Source organism: Python bivittatus, unplaced genomic scaffold (assembly GCF_059951505.1).
Source record: "Python bivittatus isolate LINGU-HERP-01145 unplaced genomic scaffold, Pbiv_v1 ctg000340_np1212, whole genome shotgun sequence".
Taxonomy (NCBI): domain Eukaryota; kingdom Metazoa; phylum Chordata; class Lepidosauria; order Squamata; family Pythonidae; genus Python; species Python bivittatus.
This window is the reverse complement of record NW_028277056.1, coordinates 24,755,783-24,779,693: the sequence shown is the minus strand read 5'-3', so window position 1 is coordinate 24,779,693 and position 23,911 is coordinate 24,755,783. Positions and strand designations below refer to the sequence as shown.

General features: G+C 37.0%; 1 protein-coding gene across 3 annotated transcripts in view; it reads right to left on the bottom strand.

Annotated features, from left to right (window-relative positions):
* Positions 1 to 23,911, bottom strand: part of NBEA (neurobeachin) — a 441,196-nt gene that overhangs the window by 179,149 nt on the left and 238,136 nt on the right. For all 3 annotated transcript variants that reach the window (XM_088140729.1, XM_088140730.1, XM_088140731.1), the window contains one exon: positions 5,233 to 5,357. In XM_088140729.1, the coding sequence (XP_087996855.1) occupies positions 5,233 to 5,357 (125 nt within the window). The remainder of the gene's footprint in view (positions 1 to 5,232; positions 5,358 to 23,911) is intronic.

Here is a 23,911-nt window from a genome sequence, read left to right as displayed (position 1 = left end):
GGTATGTTCAGATAATTTGACCCATACTATACATATCTTTCACAAGTAGATAGTGACTACTTGTGATTTGGTGCCACTCTATTATAAAAAATTATATGGGAAAATAATAAGCTGCAAAAAACTATTTTTAATAATAATTGCCCTGACATACATTTTGCAAAGAGCAGTCATAACCAAGTTATTTCCCTAACTAAAACAAATAGTTACTGCTCAGTAGAAAAGGACATCAAGGACACTTGCAAGAAAGAATTGGATCAATATTAACGTGATTTTCATTTCATGCTTCCCCAACTCCAGTAAGCTGACAATATACTCTGATTATGTGAACTGTCTGTGAGTAACATAGAAAAGGTTATTAGAGGAGGAGGTGGAAATGGAATGCACTTTTTATATTGACAGTTTTGCTAATAGAGTGTACTGGCTTTCAAAGCCATGCAGTATTTTCACTATTTAATTTTCACAGCATTTTCCTCCTTCTTCTAAATGCAAGTTCAAAATATTTTAACAGAAATCTAGTTTATTTTTAAAGGTAAAAAGCTTATAAAATGTTTATACTAAGAGAGTTATTTCCAAAATATGTTACTGAATATGTAATAACCAATTACAATGCGATTGCATATTATGCAATCACAATAAGTACTATAAGAAAGTAAATTCTTTGGAAAATAATGATAACATTTATTTTAAGAAAAATGTTAACTTTAAAATGTTTAATTTAAATATACGGGAAGGAAAATACTTTTATACCCTCTCACGCCCATTTTTTCCCATTTATCACTTTTCTATTTATCACTTTGGTACTAAGTGGCATCAAAACAATACAAAACCCGAAACCCAAACAAACATGCAAACAAAAACAAGAACTAGGAAGGGGGGAGCCATGTTTTTAAGTGAAACAGAGTGGTTTACATGCTTTTCTTTTATTGCTTCCTCTAAGACCATCATTATTAGACTGAAGAATAGACGAAATTGTTTGATGAAACCTGGAAGCCTTTGGAGGCAAAGCATGGTAAAAAGGAGAATCCAGGCCAAAATCCAAAATCCTCTATGGATAAAAGTGCTAAGGATCAGTGGGGAACAGCCCTCTACTTTCATCCTTGGAGCATTTTTTCATTTCCATACTAGTTAATGGAGATGTAAACTTATTCCATTAGTTTACAAAGAGATGTGAGGATGAACATGCAGAGTCAGAATCAGGGCTGGGGTATTGAGTATTCAGGTTTCTAAACCATTCCCTAATTCAGGTGTTCCATCTAATTCCTCTATCCCAATGCATAAAGTGGCTCTAGTAGCACGTATACGTATCAGAAAGCCAACACTGCAAATTTTCTTTCCAAATGTTTGAGTTTTAAAGAAGCTTGTGATTCTGAGTTGCAAGCCTTGTGATTTGGATCGGTTTTATGTCAGGCTGAGTCAAGCAATCACACAGTCAGTTATATAAACAGTGGCCCACATGGATTGGGCCATGTAAACTCCCTATGGCAATAACAGAATTGTATAATTAACAAAACTACTATGGAAACTGTAATACAAAATACTGTACAATGAAAAGAGAATTTAATGAGGAATGCTGCTTTAAAATATTTTCTGTACAAAATATGTTGTACAAACAACTGAAACATCAAATAGTCAAATGAAAATGAATAAACCTATAGTTCTCAGGCGCTCAAATTATCTGAATAATTTTCACCTTATTTTTATTTTTTACCTCTTTAGGTAATACCTGCCATTCCTCCCTTGAGCAGGTACAAAATCCATAGAGAGACCTGTCATTTTCATAAACTTTTGTATTCCTTGATCAGTTAGTATCATATTGCTACTATATACCATGCATTCACTATCAATACTGATTTAAGTCTAGATTAGTTACAGAGTGCTCTTTTATTCATCAAGGTCATGTCTTGATGGCTATGCAAGCTTAGATAAATCAGGCATTAAGTAGATGCATCTCCACAGAACCTAGAAATTCTCTCATCTGCAGACCTCAGCATATCTTGTTATTTATTGCCAAAGAATTGACTGATTAATTTTGTCATCTTTGCTCTGTGATTTTTGCTCAGCTGAGGCTGCCTGCCCTCGTCTGCAATGCCTGATCAGACCTATTTAAGCTGATGCCTTTGATCACAGACACAGATGAGCTTGCTGACTTAGGCTCTGACTAAACATTTCTGTGCTGCAATATTTAATCACAACCCCCCTCAATGACAACTGTCAGTACATTCTCTATAGAAACCCAAAGTAGTATTTATGGTACTATTTTGGAAATAAGATTTAAAAAAAACCCCACTCATCCATGTAATCCATTTTTTCTTTTGTCATTTCCACTATGAAGATATTTGTGAATTGCCTTATGTAACTTGCGACTTCTTTATATAACAAAAATCATTGGCTTTCTCTAAAGTAGTTCTTATGTGTGATTCTGGTATTAAAGAAGAGAGATATAAAATGATCAAAATAAAACTGATGAAAAATCCCTAATGGAAAGTTAAGCCCCCATGGAAAAAAAAAAAATGCTGTGCCTCCAGCTCTTTATTAATCACATTCCAGCACCAGAGGTTGAAAATACATCAAACTGCACCAAATCCTTTTTACATGACAACCTCATAAATTATTCAACTAATTAGTATCACCGGGAAGTATAAAAATAACATCAGTGTTAAGGATGTTTTCTTATACAGTAGGGTCAAGTAAAAGTTTTAATATTAAAATCCATAAGTACAAGCTTCCAAACTACACCCCCCACCCCCAAATCAGGTAAAAATTCTCTGGACTTAATCTCAGTGAAAGCTGTTTTAAATTCTTCTAGAAGTCTGTTCTTAATTTTCATACTGAAAGCTTTAGAAAAAAGCACTTTAAAATTGCAAAAGATAACATCTTTCCACCATGATTTGTAACATAAACAGTGATAACACAATCTACATTTCTCCTCATACATGATATCATGGGAAATAAATGTGACATGTATAAGGAGAAATGTCAATGACCAACTATATGAAGTTCTCATGATTAAGCTAGATAATGGTCTTTTTAAAAAATCCTTTTAAACCCAATAGCGCATCTCTCTCATTTATGGTCTTTGGCACTCAGTGAATATACTCGACTGTGCATCTACATAAGCGTGACTTGTTGCTCTTGCCCTCTGTTAGTTTCAGACTACAAATAAAGCAAGACTGAATGTAGTAACATAGACACGGTGTCTTATAGTAGTCTGTATTATGGGAAGCCTTTTTAATTGTGATGGCATGATGTATCAGAGCTGGCTATGCATACAAGCAGGCGTATACACATATGCGTGCATGCACACACACACACACACACACACATCTCAGCAAACACAGGGTTCAGTTCACTGGAGGAGGGAAGTTAAAATCTCTCCCATGTAGCAATCCCTATTAAAACCATTGTTCACAGCTCTGCTAATAAAAGTGCCAGAAGATCCTCCAACTACCACATCACTACTTAATTAGCTGTACAATAGGGTAGTTGAGTAGAGCTGCAAGGGCCAAGGAAAGAGGGGCTAAGAGCAGCAGGATACACCTATCTTGTCTATATCAATACTTAAAACTAATCAGGCATTATTTTTCTCTTTATATTTTACTATGCCCCTATTTTTAAAATGTCCTATTTTTTTCCCTGTGCCATCTATTTCCTCTTGTTCTTTAAATAAATTAGACAAATAACAAAGACATGAAATAAAATAGTGGTTGTGTCTTAAGATGACCTGTAATCCAATTTTGCTTTTTGATTTCTTGGTTGCAGACATATCAAGATTAGTGAGAAGTACAGTTTCGCAGGTCAAAAGATATAAGGTTCATATTCTACTATCATCAAGACTAACAAAAATTCCTGTTTGAAAGCATGGAGAGATGCTGCTAGTTAATGATGCATTATTGAAGTACACAGACCAATCTGACCTAATACAAGGCACTTTTCAATGTTCTAGAGAAGCAGTAACATAAAATCTAAGAATATACCATACAAAACCTTTAAAATATTTGTTTTACTAGTCTAAACTAGGTTGAAGCAGCATTATACTGTTCAATTATACTTCCAGAAAGAAAAACATACAAAGGGGTCTGAAAACAGCATGAACTATACTACAGAGTATGGAGAAAGGCTTTGAATGTAGCAGCTTCCAAGAATTATAATAGTGCAATCCTATATGCCCTTCAAATATGAGTTCCATGAAATTCAGTCTGTCTTACTTCTCAGTAGGATCAGTTTTCATTAAAAAAAAAAAATTGTTAGGAAGCTGAAGAGATGAGAATTAAAATGGACTGACCTGTGGGGCACAAACTAGGATTTCTATTACTATGCATATAGGAACCAAATATTTCCTAGGTTCTTTCTTTATAATTCTATTCTATTGCAAGTCTTTTCTCTTTTCTCCATAGTTTCCCCTTTTTAGTTATTTTTTAAAGTTAAATCATATCTTGTCAAAGGAAATCAACTAACTGTCCAATCAGAGACAGAGAGAGTGCACCCAAACTTACTGAATTTACATAATTCAACCAAACTACAGAGGTTACTACTGTCAGATAATTTTTTTGATTGATTTACATTCCCAATAAATTCAATGAGATTGTAAATTCTCCCATTTAAATTTGACTAATTACACCTCTAAGAGATGCAGTTCTTAGCTTCTTGCAAATTTATTGCCCCACCCTGAGAAGGAATGTGTTCACACACACACGCCATACACACTGCCAGCTTTAAGCAGTGCAATAAGTCTCTCTCCATAATCATACAATACAATAAGAAATACTTTAAGAGCACAGTACTCTTCAGAAAGGTTTATCATATTCTCATTTTTCAGCCTCCAAGAATGGGCTTGTCTCAGTATTCTCTTAAATAAAAGAGAATTATAAAATTGAGCAACGTGAAACTTCTTTTATATTAACCTTCGGTCAAAAAAGAAACTCCTTCTCTGAACTCAATGAACCATAGTTTTTCTAAAACTAAGTGGATTGTTACTTTATTTACAGTTTCTCCTTTACACATATACTGTACATTATTCCTATGTCCCCAACCCTGTTTGTATTTAGATAAGATATAAACTGGTCAAGCTTGAAAACTGTTAACTACATTGAAATGTGTTTAGATCTGCAAGACAAATAAAGTGCTAAATGTAAAAAAGAGAAAACAATAAAAATGGGCAGATTTCATTCAAAAGAAGTCCAGTAACAATTCTAACCGCATTTAAGACTGTAGGAGTGTTACAGTGATACTGACCATATTCCCCAGCCGCTTTGAGCAATGCATCAGAATGGGTGGAGCCGAAAGCATTACGAACAAACCGCCTCCGCCGACGAAGATCATCTTCCCAGTAATCTAAGCGCCAGAAATCATGTAGTTGGCTAAGGAATTAAAGCATAAAAGAAACTAATCATCATCTACCATACATGTAGATTCCTTCTGTACCATTTGTTAGAAAGGAAACTCTATAAAGCACATGTTTGTTGCAGTGATTACAAAGAAACAAAACTATAACAAATATATGAATTATTAAAATGAGTACTATTCAATAACTTCTTTACTTTCATTTAAATATTCACAGATTCTGCCTCCCTGTCTCAGAATATTCTGTCTACTGAAAAAAAGAGCCATTAATCAGAGGAAGCCCATTAACAAATGCAGCATCAAATTACAAGTATTAATGACACAGCTTGCTTTCTTTTACAGTGTTTTTAAAAAGAACTGTAAATCATAGAGTGGACCTAAGAGCAAATATTTTTCACTTTAATTACTATAGTCCTTTAGAAGAGTAAACTTAAAAGTATAAAACACTGGCCACTTGAATTCTGTGGAGCTATGATTAAAATAATGCACTGAAATATTCATTGAAGTAATTCCCCATTGCCCCCAGCAACCTGAGAAAATTGCAATTTTATTCATTATTAATAACACAGAATTAGAGCTGCAAAAAATCCACCATGTGGTAATTGTCTAGGTAAATTATTATTCCAACACCAACAGAGTCCTTGGATGATTTTATAGCTTCCAGCTAAAACAAGCCATTAACAACCATGGCCACGTTCATGTTACATTGCCTGTTTTACATTCAGAATCTATATTAAACTTCCACATAATGATTCAGAAACCATTGTTATTCTGTATCCTACTGAAAATGCAAATGCATGCATTCATTTGACAGAAAATTAAATTTTCTTTACTATACATGAGACTTTCAAGAATAAAAAAATTAACATTGCAACACTAACCAAAAATGCAAACAATTATTGTTTTACATAATAAGATTATGATGTTGATGGATGATCAAGACAAGATTGTACTCTTGTTGGGTGGCCATATAAAACCTTTAAATAAATATTCTTCTTTGAACAGGGTATATGTATTTTTCTCAGGCACTAGAAATTATTAAGGGAAATTAATTTGCTGTGATAAAGAAAACAAATTTATGCACATAATTGTAGGGAATAATTGGTAATTGGGGGATGGAAGGGTGCATATCCCTCTCTTTTGCCTCTTATACAAATGACCTTTTACCCAATAGCTTCTATTTTTAGAACTAGGCTGAAGAAAATGTTTGACCACATTCAGAGAAGACTTTTGTTAGGAGAAACTGGCACAGGGCCACAAGGTTAAGTATACTTCCAACTGACAGTTCCTTCATGTCTCCCCAATGATTATGAAGTGAGAAATAGTGGACCATCCACTTCCATATGAACCGGACCACCATTTAAGATGACCTATTACAACCTACTTGAATATCCCACTGCCTTTAGGAATATGTTGATAATAACAGGCAAGAGTTTTCTTATTATTGGCACCCTCTATCTGGGATTTTCTGTCCTGCAAGATTATCTTCTTAGCTACTTTTCTTTTTTTTAAGCAAGAACTGTGTTGAACACAATTCTGGAGGGAGTGCACTGCATAGCCTGTAGCGTGATTGTTGAAATCCTATGAGATTAAGTGTCACAATAATCTCTCCATTTATTTCTCTTTTAATTATCTTCAGAGTAACAAATCAACTATACATACATAGTTATAGATGTGTACTTTATTATGTTTACTTGAAATACAGATACTCTCTGCAATAAAATGGTCCATTTTGCCAAGACAGACATATAGCTGATTAAACGGCTCCCCATAAAGCCTTTATTTTCAGAATCTAAGATTACCTAATTCAAATTATTTGCAAAACTTATCTCTAATGAGTCAGTCCTGACTGTTTCTGAGCTAGTTGGTTCTGGTAATAGATCTTACATAAAAATTAGACAATTTAATCTGTGGAGCATGTAGAACTTTAAGCTGGTAGAAAATCAGAAGCTAGATTTTTAATCAATACATAATATTGGGTCAATATAAGTAATTCCCATCAACCCTGGTGGTCTTTTGGAATTGCTTAAAGAAGTGGCTGATCCAATATGCACTGGGCTGTAATGATGTGAGTCACTAGAATGTTGTGCAGTTTGAATCTGCCTTACCCTGGCATGGTTACATTGGCTCATCCAAGGATGATTGTCCTCTTTCTCTCTTTCCTTCCATCTTTTCCAACATTATAGACTTCTGAAAAGAGCTAGGTCTTCACATAATGTGTCTAAAAGATGATAATTTGGGCCTGGTCACTTGTGCCTTGAATGAGAACTCTAAATTGATTTGTTCAATGATCTATTTGTTTGTTTTCTTGGTTATCCATGACATTCTCAGGAGTCTTCTCCAACCCCAAGTTCAAAAGCATCAATATTGTTTCTATTGTGCTTCTTCAAAGTTCAACTTTTCCTTCCATAGAATGTCACAGGAAGATCACTGCCTGCTTGATTCTGATCTTTGTAGATGTTAGACATATCCCAGCATCTGATTAACTTTTCCAAGGACTTCATTGCTACTATACCAAGAACTGGTCTGCAGCATATTCCTTGACTGCTTGTGGCATTACTGTTGATGATTGACCCTAAAAGGCAGAAAATATCTACTACTGCATTATCTTGTCATTTCTAAGGCTGGTTGTTATACCTGTTGTTATTAGTTTGGTCTTTATATTTATTTTTTTCACTGTGCTCCATGACTTTCCTTACTATAGCATTTCAGCTAACAGGTCTCATCAATATAGCACAGATGTTTCTTTCTCCATTTTTAAAACCATCTTCTTCCAGTCCAGGTTCCCTCAATGTATATTCACAGTACATTGGATGAATGAATGAATGAATGAATGAATGAATGAATGAATGAATGAATGAATGAAAATAATCTTGTCTCACTCTTTTGCCAACTGGGAGCCAATCTGTTTTGTCATGTTCTGCCTGGTCTGTGGCTTCTTGACTTGCATATAGATTTCACATGAAGACAATGAGATGCTCTTGGATTCCCATATCGCCTAAGGTATATTGGATGTTTACATCTCTATTGTACATAATTTTAGTATATTCTTTCCATCTTTGCTTGATCTTCTTTGAATTAGCTACCATACTATGTATTCACTGGCATCCTTTAGCATACCCATTTGAGGTTGGAACCTCCTGAGTTTGGAGGGACTTTGGAAGACTTTTCTTGTCTGTGTTTGTTTTCATCTTCAATGTCTTTACAGTTTTTTAATACTGATTCTTGTGTTTTCTAATAGCTCTCTGAAATTCCTTTTTAGTTTCTTCCTGAGTGCTTTGTCTTTTTTGGTTCTGGCTTCTCTTCTCTTCTTGGCAATTTTCGCTGTTTGTTCGGACATCTAGTTTGCTTTGTTCTGATTCTTGGTCTTTGTAGTCTCTTTTCACATGCATCCTCAGCAACTTCTTGATTTCATTCCACAGTTCCTCTGCTTCCTTATCAAGGAGGCTTAGGATTTCAAAGCCATTCCTGATGTTCTCTTTGAAAACAGTAGGTATATGTTCAAGATCATATTGTGGAAGCTGGTTGGCTTTCTTCTACTGCTTACCTTGATTTGGAACAGTTGATTTGGAAGAGTTTGCATATGAACAGTTCACAGTCTGTTTCACAGTCAGACCCTGGCCACATCTCTGTTGTTATAACTGAGCTCTTCTACCTTTATAGCCCAATAATATAGTGAATTTGATTTCTATGTACTCCATCTGGTGATGTCCATGTATATAGGCATTGTTTTGGTTGTTGGAATTATTATTATAATTATATTGCTAATTATTATTACTATTAGCAATGAAAAATAATTGGATTGGCAGAAATTTGTAAGTTGTTCTGATTGATTTCTATTTCCTAGGCCATATAGTCCAAGTATGTTTTCCTCCTTAATATTTCCAACTATAGCATTCAAATCTCCAACCACAAGCAGCACATCTTGCTTGCTCGTTCTGTCAACTTCAAATTGAACTTTACAATAAAATTCACCAACTTCCTCTTCTTCTCCATTAGTGGTTGAAGCATAAACTTGGATAATTGTCATATTAAAAGGTTATCTGTGAAATTTAAATTTATATTATTTGGTCATTATTGCATTGTACCCACATACTGTCCTTGCTATATCCTTCTGACTATGAAAGCAATGCCATTCCTTATTTGTTTTCATGTCCTAAGAAGTATACAATATGATTTTCTGACTGAACTATAAAATGCTAACCCTAAGAGATTAGTAGTCTTTTTAATTCCTCCTAAAGTCTTCTGTGCTGCCTCATTATGGTGGTGGTGTGTGTGTTCCCGGGAGGGATGAGTGAAGAATGCTGGAATACACATCTATGAACATAATTTTGCAGTTACATGCATTTCAAAACACATTTAAAAATAAAATGATAGTTAAAAACCTGTTGGTATATCACCCTTTCTTAAGCATTAATTTGTCTTTGACCATATATTATCTTTGGAATAGATGGTAGCACAAACCTTAGTTACATTACAGAAAATGCTTAGTTTTTGGTCTTATAAAATGTAAGATGTATAAAATGTAGAATCTCTGACTGGCTACCTTTTTCCAGTGATTCACTACCTTCCCAATTCCCATAAACACAAGATCTTATCATTTCCATTTTTGTTATGTATGGTTCTAGGGAGGAATGAAAGTCCTGTAAATAATAGGACCACCTGAACTTTCTGCATTAATAAGAAGAGAGAGTATGTGGGGATTCAGCTGTTAAAAACTCAGCATATAAATGATTAGGAATCTGGCCTCTATTTCTTTGATGGTCCTTGTTCCAAATCCTTTGTCTAACAGCTCATTTAGCATTTTAAAAGCACAGGGTAAATAACTTTTGAACAAAAACTGCATCAATAAAACTTTATGACTGACATCTTCCTTGAAAGTCCTAAGTAAGGAATGAAGAACATGAGGCTGTATGGCTGATATGGACCCTAGAAGTTTAGATACTATCCATAAAGCCCCCCACCCCAAAGTTGCCATCAAATTGTAATTTGTAATTTGACAGAAAGAGACTATTAATCAAATTTTAATTTAATTTAAATATAAATTACATCTCATTTAGTCTTTCCTATCTAATTTTTTGAAGTGCTGGCTCTAGCATATTACTTCAAACTGTATATGACCCTTTGGGGGAAAAATGTGCCTTTTGGGGTTGGACTGGGAGACCACCCTTCTCACTTTGTATCTAAAACTAAGATCAGCCCTTTCAAAGGTACTCCTATTTTCAGAGGTTTAATTAGTGGGCACATAGGGAAAGGCTTCTTCTTTGTTACTCCAGAATGTACTCTTGCTGTGACCTAAGTTTTATTTACCTTTGAAACAGGTGCCATACAAACACACTTATATTTTATTATATTTTTACTTAATACATTTTATATCATGCTTCTATATATCATCTCAAAGCAATATTCAAATAGCAGAACAATAATTACTAAATAGAACAGTAAACTTACAACAAATTAGTAACAGTTATTAAGATGATGAGAGAAAAGAAGGAAGGAGAATGTTCCCTTCACACATTCATCTGTAACAGTCACACAGGAAAGACCTGTGTGAAGAGATAAGTTTTCACAGGCACCTAAAAAGTACATACTATTGTCCAAAACTCCATTGCAACTGTTTTGTGTATTATTTGGTTCTTTCAATGAAGACTTTCAGGAACATATTTTTATGGAGGAATTTGACCAGCTTATAGGACAAGTTAAAATTCTGTTGTCCTCCTTTTATGCTGAACTACTTTGATTGCGACAATTTAGTATTAAGTGTAATGGTAGATACAGAAATACTGCCCCCAGCATACTTTAAAATGAACTGGGTGTCATGGGCATAGCTGCTTATATGAGTATATTGCACTTATAGAATCTGCCAGTTTTTTTGTTTTTTATTTGTTTTGTTTTCTGGTAGGTAGATTATATTGGCATTTAAAATACAGGCACAAGTTCATATTAAATATCATATACGCTGGAGACAAGACAATGTCAATTCCTGAGTATAAAGCCAGATCAAGCTCAAATATTTCATGACTGACAATGGCAGATGGAACAGAGTAATCCCCTTTCCTCCTGCATCTCTGTCCCTGCATCTTCTGTCCCATATGATTATTTGCTATATTTCTAAAAGTGATAATTAATGTAAATTGATACCCAGCATGATGGAAATATTAGTATACTAACACAAGAAAAGAGATAGAAAACAAAACTTACATATTTCCAGGTACTAAAACTATTTTATGAAAAATATGTTGTGGGTTTTTCTCTTTTAATCCTTGTAAGCTGCCCAGAGTCACTTGTGTGAGATGATACATATAAATCATATAAATAAATAAAAGTTAAATAATAATTCAAAATTATTAAAGTTTTAAAAATCCTAAAATAAAAACTAGTGATCCTAATATTTTCTTTTCAATTTAATCAAATCACTCTATCTATCTATCTATCTATCTATCTATCTATCTATCTATCTATCTATGAAATTTATAAACCAGTTCTCCAGTCAGACTCTAGGTAGTTTACAAATATGTATAATAAAAATATAGTAATAATAATGTTAATTTATTTGCTTATTCAGATTAAAAGCTGTCCAAAATTGTATAGAGTACTATGTTACTATATTGGGGAAGGAAACACCAAGAACACCAAGGAAAAATATTCCCATAACAATGTGGGTTCAACAAATCACCCTGCCCCAGGGCCTTTTGAAAAACCCATATTTTTAGGACTTACCTAGATGACAACAGGATCAGGGCCATGCAGACTTCAGGGGGGATCTATTCCACACAACAAGGACAACAGAGATACTTTGTCTCTGAAGTCCCACAAAATGACATAATTTTAAAGATGGAACCTGGAGCATGCCCATTTTACTAGATCTGGGAAATGTTGTCATACCTGTATAAAATTATTTAAAGCCAAAGTTGCAGGTATGTTGCCTTATGCAACTCAATTGTGTATCTACAAGATCTCAACCCTGTATTCTATAAAATCTAAATTTCTAAAAACAATAGTACACATTTCTTCATTCGACCTCTAATGCTCTAACACAATTAGAGCTGAGCAGCATCTCTTCTGGGGTTTGTGCAAGACTATTCCACATAAGATCTTGGGCAAAGAAAATCCTTTAGGGGACATTCATGGTTCATCTTACCCTGAAAATAGATTTGAATCCATACTGCAAAGACAAATTGACCAAGATCAGATACTGTATATTGTGGTTTGATTTAACCAGCCTTATGTATGCTATGCCCTGATAAAATCCTAGCAGAATTTAAGCAGAGGGTCTGGGACTAAGATATCCAGGTGGATATGGCTAAAATTTCCCATCTTTCTTATATTAAAATCACCCCCCTCTTTGGACTCTTTCTAATGTTTTTTTCAAGATCATGCATGCTCTACATAGGAACTTTTTTCTCTGTCCCAAGTCAATGCATTACCCATCAGGTCAACAACAGAAAATATTCAATCTTGCATATGAAAATTGTATGCGTCCAAGCACAGAGACTGAACTGTATCTCATGTCTTATTAAAATGTCTATTCTATATACATTGACAATCAGAATTCATAACCCAAATTATCATTCATTCATTCATTCATTCATTCATTCATTCATTCATTCATTCATTCATTTTGTATGGCCACCCATCTCATCTAAGCGACTCTGGGCAGCTCACAACAAATAAAAAACAATCCAATACAAACAAGTTAAAAACCAATATACAAACATATAAAAACTATCCATAATCAATTTAAAACAAAGCATCATGATCAGCAGTGGAATCCATCCTTACATCAGCTTAACAGAGCCATTGTAAAAGCTCCCTGTCATTGCTAGACCCCCAGGCACAGCAGCAGGGCCATGTCTTCAGGACCTTCCTAAAGGCTGGGACGGTTGCGGCCAATCTAAGGTCCAATGGGATGATATTCCACAGGGCAGGCACGACAGCAGAAAAGACTCTCTTTCTGGGTCCCACCAGATGACAGAAAATGGACTGGACCCATAGCATGCCTCTTCTGTCCTGATGGGACAGGCAGATGTAACCAGGGAGAGGTAAAGCCATATAGGGCTTTATAGGTCATAACCAGCAACTTGAATTGAACCAGGAAGCATACTGGCAACCAATGCAACTCACAGAGATGTGCTGATTGAGGAGTGCACACAACTGTCCACACCACCGCATTCTGTACCAGCTGCAGCTTCTGGATGCTCTTCAAGGGCAACTCCATGTACAGCACATTACAATAATCCATTTGAGAGGTGACCAGAGCATGAGTGACTATGAGCAGAGCCTCCCAGCCCAGGAACAGGTGCAAAGGCTCCCCCAGCCATGGCTACCACCTGCTCTTCATGCAGGAGCCATGAGTCCAGGAGAACCTCTAGATTGTACACTGGGTCTGTTTGGTGCAGTGCTACCTCATCCAGAACCAAAGGCGGTAAGTCCCTGGGACCAGCAGGCCCCCAAACCCAAAGCCACTCAATCTTGCTATGGTTGAGCCAAAGCCTGTTGATCTCCACCAGACCCCTACAGCCTCCAGACACCGGGACAGGATTTGAACAGCATTGCTTAATTTGCCTGGGGTGGAGATATAAAACTGGGTATCATCAGTGTATAATGATACCTTATCCCATGATGATGGATGACCTCACCCAAAGATTTAATGTGGATATTAAACAGGAGAGAGAACTAAACCCTGTGGAGCCTCACAAAACAGGGGTTGAGGGTGGGACCTCTCGCTCCCGATTACACCAACTGAAACCAAGCCCAGAAGAAGGAGGAGAACCAACAGTGCCACCCACCCCCAACTCCCAGAGCCAGTCCAGAAGGATACCATGGCTGATGGTATCAAATGCCACTGAGAAGTCAAGAGCGAGGATGGATGCACTACTCCCATCCCACTCATGCCAGAGGTTGTCCAAAAATGAGACCAATGCTGTTTCAGTCCCATGCCCAGGTTTGAAACCCGACTGAAAGGGATACAGATAAACTGATTAATCCAAGGTACTCTGAAGCTGTTGTGTGACCACCTTCTCAACAACCTTACCTAGAAAGAGAAGGTTGGAAACTGTATGCAAGTTGTCCAGTATGGTTGGGCCTAGTGATGGTTTCTTGAGAAGGGGATGAACCAATGCCTCTTTAAGAGGTGAAGGGACAACCCCTTCTCTCAAGAAAGAATTGACCACTGTTAGAACCCAGCCATGTGTCACCTCCCAGGTGGCTTCACCAACCAGGAGGGGCTGAGCTTACAGTCCTGAGGACCCTGTCCACTTCCTCAGGCCCAAGAGGATCAAACTCATCCCAGATAACAAAGGAAGACTGCATCCTGGGCACCTCTAAGGGACCTGTACTAAGGCTGGCATTCAACTGAGATGAATCTGACTGCCTTTATCTGCCAGATGCGGTGCATACGCCTCTGCATGAGCTTGTAAGTAAACCTCTGAGTCCCCCTTACTCTGGAAGCCTTGGGTCACCTTAAACAGGGTCACCAGATGGCTATCTGCAGGAGCAGAGAAATACTGATGCTTTTTTACCCTTACCGCCCTTATGAATTTTAACCTGCCTCATCATGAAGAGATCATTGCTTTTCTTTTAAGTGATCAATTTTTAGATTATTAAGAACAGTGGCAAAATTTCTCCCTGTACCTGTAGCCTATAGAAATTGATTGATGTCTTCCTCACAGCTTCTACTGTCTTGGCTTCATGTAATTTTAAGCATGCATTTTAATTCTTGTGTATGTTTTACTGTATGTTGGTCTGGTCTCAGATTGTGAAACAATAATAAAGAATAACCTTTTCCTTAATTATTTATTACATGACATACAGTCAGGTCCAGAAATATTAGGACATCGACACAATTCTAACATCTTTGGCTCTATACACCACCACAATGGATTTGGGATGAAACAAACACAATGTGCGTTAACTGCAGACTGTCAGCTTTAATTTGAGGGTATGTACATCCAACTCAGGTGAACGGTGTAGGAATTACAACAGTTTGCATATGTGCCTCCCACTTGTTAAGGGACCAAAAGTAATGGGACAGAATAATAATCATACATCAAACTTTCCCTTTTTAATACTTGGTTGCAAATCCGTTGCAGTCAATCAGAGCCTGAAGTCTGGAACGCATAGACATCACCAGACGCTGGGTTTCATCCCTGGTGATGCTCTGCCAGGCCTCTACTGCAACTGTCTTCAGTTCCTGCTTGTTCTTGGGGCATTTTCCCTTCAGTTTTGTCTTCAGCAAGTGAAATGCATGCTCAATGGGATTCAGGTCAGGTGACTGACTTGGCCATTGCATAACATTCCACTTCTGTCCCTTCAAAAACTCTTTGGTTGCTTTTGCAGTATGCTTTGGGTCATTGTCCATCTGTACTGTGAAGCGCCGTCCAATGAGTTCTGCAGCATTTGGCTGAATGTGAGCAGATAATATTGCCCGAAACACTGCAGAATTCATCCTGCTACTTTTGTCAGCAGTCACATCATCAATAAATACAAGAGAACCAGTTCCATTAGCAGCCATACATGCCCACGCCATGACACTACCACCACCATGCTTCACTGATGAGGTGGTATGCTTAGGATCATGAGCCGTTCCTTTCCTTCTCCATACTCTTCTCTTCCCATCACTCTGGTACAAGTTGATCTTGGTCTCATCTGTCCATAGGATGTTGTTCCAGAACTGTGAAGGCTTTTTTAGATGTCGTTTGGCAAACTCTAATCTGGCCTTCCTGTTTTTGAGGCTCACCAATGGTTTAGATCTTGTGGTGAACCCTCTGTATTCACTCTGGTGAAGTCTTCTTTTGATTGTTGACTTTGACACACATACACCTACCTCCTGAGGAGTGTTCTTGATCTGGCCAACTGTTGTAAAGGGTGTTTTCTTCACCAGGGAAAGGATTCTTCGGTCATCCACTACAGTTGTTGTCCGTTGTCTCCCGGGTCTTTTGGTATTGCTGAGCTCACCGGTGCGTTCCTTCTTTTTGAGAATGTTCCAAACAGTTGTTTTGGCCACGCCTAATGTTCTTGCTATCTCTCTGATGGGTTTGTTTTGTTTCTTCAGCCTAATGATGGCTTGCTTCACTGATAGTGACAGCTCTTTGGATCTCATCTTGAGAGTTGACAGCAACAGATTCCACATGCAAATAGCACACTTGAAATGAACTCTGGGCCTTTTATCTGCACATTGTAATTGGGGTACTGAGGGGATATCACACACCTGGCCATGGAACAGCTGAGAAGCCAATTGTCCCATTACTTTTGGTCCCTTAACAAGTGGGAGGCACATATGCAAACTGTTGTAATTCCTACACCGTTCACCTGAGTTGGATGTACATACCCTCAAATTAAAGCTGACAGTCTGCAGTTAACGCACATTGTGTTTGTTTCATTCCAAATCCATTGTGGTGGTGTATAGAGCCAAAGATGTTAGAATTGTGTCGATGTCCCAATATTTCTGGACCTGACTGTATATAGTTACTTGTAAGCAAAAGAACAGTAAACTTTATGCTGTTGGCAGAGATTTTAAAGGTATTGATGTGGAAGTGAGAAAATTTGGAAGTCCCATTTGAGGAAAACCTAGCTCAGATGTTTTCCTTTGTGCAAATATCAGCATTATATCAAATTACAAAAAATAATGTCTGTTTCTTCCAATAATGAAATATTGTACCTAGTACCTTATAAAGGAACTATTTCCCTAAGTGCGAGAGAGACAACTGTTTCAGCTGGGTAAACCTGAGAACAGCAAGACCTGAATGTTTCCAAGGAAGGTGCAAAAAACTTTATAGTTGACATTTATGCAATAAATGTCACACCAGGGATAGGGCTGCACTTAACGTCCATCAGTTAGCAGTTGTCTTATGCACTGAAGCATGAGGGTTTAATATTCTTTTAGAAAACCTATACAGTCTTATCAGCTAATAACATACTTACAATTCTTTAATTCTTACCATTCTTTTTGCTTCAACATTAAATGGAGAGCCTCAACAGGCTAATTCTGCTCTATGAAAGTCTTTCAATTTAATGTTCTTCGTAAACATAATCATGAATGTGGAAAGGTAATAATTTTATAAGTAACTCTACCTGCCTATGAGAAACTGGCTTCTCCTACATTGCTCCTGATAGTCCCGCAACAGTTGGAGTTGGCCTTCACTTTTTCTACTTTCAAAAAAAGAGTTAAAAATTTTTTGATTCAGCCAAGTCTTTTAAGTTGCACCGTTTTTATTTAATTATATGTTAAGTTAAATTGTTAGCAATTAGTGTAGAATCATATAATTAGGAGAGGCTACTTGGGCCATTGAGTCTCAGTGCAGGAATTCAAATACAGGTAGTCCACACTTACTGACCACAATTGGGACTGGTAACTCCACCACTAAGCAATGTGATCACAAAGTGAAATGTCACGTGATAGTGCCGACTTACGACATAAATTCTGGCTGTGGTCCTTAAGCAAATCACCTGCAGTTATTAAGCGCAATGTCACATGATCACAACTTGTGACTTCCTGCTGGCTTTCTCATTGACTTTGCTTGTTGGAAGCTGACTGTGAAGGTCACAAAGGGCAATCAGGTGACCATGGGATGCTGTGACCATTGTAAATACGCACCGGTTGCTAAGCGCCTGAATTGTGATCATATGATTGCGGGGACCTGCAATGGCTGCAACTTTGAGGACCAGTCATAAATCTCCTTTTTCAGCACTGTTGTAACTTCAAACAGTTGCTGAATGAGTGGTTGGTAAGTGAGGACTACTTGTAAAACATTCCAGACAAAGTGACTGTTTACCTCAGCTTGAACCATCTAACAAAGGAGAGCACACTACCATAACCCTAACTCTTACTCTTAGAAAGTTGTTAACATTCAGTCAGAATCTGTCTCCCCAAAATTTAAATCCATTATTTCATATCCTGTACTCTAGAACAAGATGAACAAGCCTTATCATTCTTCTATGTGACATCCTTTAAGTATCTGAAGAGTGCTTTCATATTCCACCATCTGTCCTGTCCTACCATATTTTTTCAAAGCTAAACATACTCAACTCCTTCAGTCTTTCTTTTATAGGGCTTAGTTTCTAGTCCATTGATCATCTTTTTTGAACCAGTTCTAATTTCTCTGAATCTGTCAGGCCCAGCCCAAGAACACTGATGAAACAGTCCAGTCTAGTCCAGTTCCTTTACTTGCTTATATCTTATAGACAGAATCTTGCCAAACTAAATCAATACTACAGCAACTAGTGGATATACCCTGTGAGATTCTAGGGAGTGGCTATCCTGAACCTCTTTCACTTCCCACCCTCCCCCTGCAGACTATATTGTCTCTTGTCTCCTTTCCCCTCCTGGAATGCACCCCCTCCCTCCTGATAGCCTTGATCTCCCACAGAATCTTCAATATACTATGGTGCCCAAAACTTGGAACAGTACTTGAGATGGGGTTTATCAAAGAAAATAAAGTGGAACAATTATGTCCATTACTTTGATGCATCTTAAAATTGCATTTGCAATCTTGAGTTTACAATCAGCTACTATTCCAACTTTTTTGCTTTGTCACAAATACTATTACCAAGCCTGGTATCCCTCATCTTTTATCTGTTTGGTTTTTGTTCCTCAGATGAAGAACTTTGTATTGGTGTTAGACTTCACATTAGACACAATAAATCTCGGCTCTTCAGAACTCAACCTTGCATTCAGTACCTTGTTAATTACAAAAGCTGCACTGACTCACACAACTTTTAAAAGTTACTTTATAACAGCCAAAAAGGAAATCTCTGCTGCAAAACACAAAAATCAACCCCTATATGTCAGCCTCAAGGTTTAAACTTAAGCCTTTTCCATACAGTCCTTTGAGTCAATGGACTTTGGATTATTATTTTCCTAGTCTTGAAATTGGGAGGCACCTACTGAACACAATATATGATGGCCCTGTCTGGCCTGACCATTGTTGATTCTCTGCCTCACCAGTTTCAACCCTGACAGTTTGTATTATATTTTATTTCAGCCCATTTCTTTAACATCAATTTTATTTCTCTTTTCCTCAGGATTAGCTGCCCTCTCAGTTTTTGAGTCATCTGAAAATCTGATAAATACTCCGTCACCAAGTATACTTCGAAACATACTGGAAATCAAGGCAACATCTACAATATATCTACAATATAGTTGTTACACTGCTGAAGTGACATCTGTCAGCATGAGGGTTATTATATACTATACTGTATATAGCACAGTATAGTACTTTGAAGCAGTACTGGGGCTACCTTATCTGGGGCTACCTTTGAAGACACTTGGTACATTGGTACAGTACTATACTGTATATAGTAAAGTAAAGTATAGTACTGCACCAATGTACTAAGTGTCTTCAAAGGCAACCCCAGGTAAAGTGCATTGCAAAAGTATAGTCTTCAAGTGATGAAGAGATAAGTGATTGTCACTAAGACTTCTTGCCCTAAAAAGGGCCACAAAACAAGTTGGGCAAAGATTCCCTGGCCCTGATCAATCAAGCAGAAGTTCTGATCTAGGAGAAGACCAGCTCCTTCAGGGAACCTACAACCCATCCAGAGCAAATACAGAGACAATCAGAGGCCAGATGGTTTCTAAATGAACAGTAACTTCACCTTATTAGGATTCAGTTTTAGCTTGTTTCATCATCTTCAATCCCTCATAACCTTACTGGGTGAAGACTCCCATTGCATCTCTAGCTCAGCCTGTTATAGAGATATATACCTGGATATAATATGTACTTGTGATAAGCTCACACTGAATCAGTGAATGACAACTTCCAACAGTTTAATATAGATTATATTAACATTGCAGGAGAGCTGAACTCTGTGGCATCCCTCAATTGAGCGGATATGGCCTTAATCAGTTATCTCCCATTCCTACAAACTGGAACTCGCCACTTAGGAAAGAGTAGATCTCAATTAGAGCTTGTTTGGTCATATTCAGAACCAATTCTTCATCTTCTTCCTTTGTAAAACCATCCTGTTTCCAAACAGCAATGGCAATAATGGCATCTCTTCCCCAATCAGCAGTGGTGATGAATTGCCATATCTTTCCTTCCTTGTTACCCACAGTATCAATAAAAACTCCAAGAAGAAGAATGTGGGGTACAAAAATAAATAAATATCTCTCTGTAGTTTTCCAATATGTTGCATTTTCTGGCAATTCTAAGTCACCAGTTTTTTCTCCTTCTCCCCCTCTCTTCTATCACATTCACACTGTACCTTCTTTTCTCTTCTTTCCTCCTCTCTTCCCTCCTGTTCCATTTACCCACATTCATGTCTGCCAACTCATTTTCCTTTCATGTATTCTCAGCTTCTTCATGAAAAACTTATCTTCTAGCTTCCACACTCTTCTCCACTCTTCTGTTTCTTTTCATTTCCTTCTGGCATTTCTGCAGTTTCTACCTCCTACTTTCCTGGCACTAAAAAACTGTCTAGCCTTCAAAGCTGCCAAAAAACTAGTGAACCTTGAGGGTCTTCTTAATCTTCTTCACTCCACCTTCCCCAAAACAAAATTACTTTGCACACAAAATTGCCTTATTCTACACCAGGCTACAATATAGTAATGACATTGTGGAGTCATGGTACAGAAAAAAATAATCATAATTACTGTAATGTCAACAACCTTTTTTATTAAATGTTATTGCAACCATATTTATCTATGAAACCTTGGCTAAAAATCTGCTATTCTGATAAATGATATCATCTCACATTTCTAAGAATTATTAAGCCTCTGGACTCTCAAGAGAGAATCTAAACCATTGTGAATTCTATGAAACAAAGTGATCCATTGATTTCAGAAAAAATCGAATCAGGAAATTAAAAATTTCCAATCTTTCTATTAGAACAACACTCAGCAATTTCAATCTTCATATTACATAACACGAATGACCTGTAAAATAGTAGATAATGATACTTTAAAATCTTGAAGTGGAGAATCAGAAAAATCAATACATTAGGAATGGTACTACTGAAGTTAATTATATGAGAAAAAAGATCCCTGCCTAACACAGTTTAAAGATTAAACTGTTCGGAATCACTGTAATTAATTGCATAATAGAAAAATGCCATTAAAATTAGAATTTTCTAAGTAAGTAATGAAGTTGATAGTCAGTGCCACTGTAAGCTGATTGTTTTAACAGTTTATTCTCTAAGGAGATATAACTACTGGAAGCTGTTAAAATTACTTTAAATGTAAACATTAAGGAAATTTAAAGAGGCAACACTGCTGAAACTGCCACTGTTCAAAAGATGAACACTGAACTTTGCCATAAGGAAAAAAAAAACCTTGAGCACAAATAAATCTTCTCCTATAGAAAGGAAGCATAAGAAAAGAAAATATTGCTAACAGATGTATATGGAAATGATTGAACTCAAAATGTTTTTACTTGGTGAGGAGAGTCAGGATTAATACTGGACACAACTATAGATTTTGATGAACATGAAATAAAAACACACTGGAATTATCCACAATTTTGCCATGATTAGAAATTTCGTAGAAGATCATGAAAAGGTCTGCCTACTGCAAAAAGAAAAAAGAAAAAGGAAGGAGGAATGACAATGCAAGAATTCTAATCCACACCCTAAAATACAATTTTAGTATTTTAAAGCTCTTCGTAATTGGAAGTAATATATATTTGGCATTTCTAAACAGGTTAGACAAATTGTTTAAAGGGAACAAACTTTCTTAATTTCTCATTTTTCCATCTATGAGTTCAATTGTCATAAGTCTATATAAAATTTGTATTTTCCCCAATTATTTTATATGCAACTTCACCTAATACTTAAATGTTCTCATATGATACATTTTGTCTGCTATTATCTCTACTACACTTTCCCCTAAAATACATATTCTTGCTTACATTGTATAATAGGAAAATTGTAAGGAGAATGCAAAAATTGAGGTTATAAAGTATAAGCATGTTTAGTTAGCGTACTGCTTTGATTTTTTTTTTTTAATCCCTTTGAGTCAGTGTTGATTCCTGATTACTGCCTGGACAAGCCCCTGAAGCTTTCTTGGCAAGACTTTGAAAGTAGTTTGCCACTGCCTGCTTCCTAGAGCTGAGAGAGTGACTGGGCCAAGGTCACCCTTGGGTGACTTTGTACCTAAGGCAGGACTAGAACTCAGTCTCTTGGTTTCTATCCCAATGCCTTAACCACTATACCAAACTGGCTCTCTGCTTTGGAAATGCAAGCTGAATAAAATTCTCCTCACTGTTGTTTATACTTAAATAATCACAATTTTAAATAATATTTACCACAGAGCAAGCCTGATAGATGACTCAAAATTATTTAGACCTTTTCAGTGGAGCAGCAAAGAAGTGTACAATCAGGTAGAATAAACTTTTTCCAAATCAGAATAATTATGGTTTATGGGGGGAATTATAATTATGGTTTATGGGGTCTGCCCCATGGCCTCTCTTATGTGGGATACCTCATGGCTTGTCTCTTTCCCTGCTCCTGTTTAACATTTACAGAAAGCCACTAGTTAAGGTCATTTGACTGTGGGATGAGGTATTATCAATATGCTTATGATACTCAGTTGTGTATCTCTCTCTCTGGCTGGTCAGATGATGCTGTGGTAGTTCTGTTTCAGTGCCTGAGGCTATGGGAGTCTGGATGGGGATCAACAGGCTTCAGCTCAACCCTAGCAAGATAGAGTAGTTTAGGGTGTTATGGCTTTCTGGATCTGGTGATTTTCCATCCTTAGTTCTGAATAGGGTTACACTACTCCAGACAGAATAGGGGGGTCTTCCTGGACTCACAGCTCCTATTTGAAGAGCAGGTGGCAGCTATGGCCAGGGCATGCCTTTGCACAGCTTTGTGTTGTGCACCAATTGCACCCTTTCCTGGACCAGGAGGCACTCTGTTTGGTCACTCATGCTTTAGTAGGTTACTGTAATGCACTCTACATGAGCTCCCCTTGAAGAACATCTGGAAGTTTGAACTGGCCCGGAATATGGCAGCCTGAGCAATTATAACTGTGTCTTGCTTTGGCCATGCTACACCTTTGCTCTGGCGAGCTTCCTGTTTGCTTCTGGGTAATCAAAGGTGCATGGGACTACATGGCATGGGACTAGGGTAATTACTCCCAACATCTCTACCTGTCCCATTAGGTCAGGCAGGAGGGACATGCTCTGGGTCCTGTCTACTAGAGATTCTAATCTAGCGGGACCCAAAACGTGTGTTTTTTTCATAACAGCACTTGCCCTCTGATACATCACAGAGTCCAATGTTTGGCTGACCTCAACTCTGCTCACCTTTTGGAAAGCCTTGAAGATCTGGCTGTTTACACAGGCACGGGAGCCAGAAGAGTAATCAAGCCTACGCTATTGGTGAATGGTGTTTTCAGGAGCCACTTAGTGTTAGTTAGCTGGGAATGATATTTTTAATTTAAATATACATAATGCTTATATTGTATTTTAATTCTTGTTAGCCACTCAGAGTCGCATTGGTGAGATAGGTAGCCATATAAATTTATATAAATAAATAGGCAAACAAAGAACAAAATACAAAAATGGAGTAAGACAAAGATGTGTGATATTTCCTTGGGTAAGACTACATAATGTTTATTAATTTGAGCCATTAA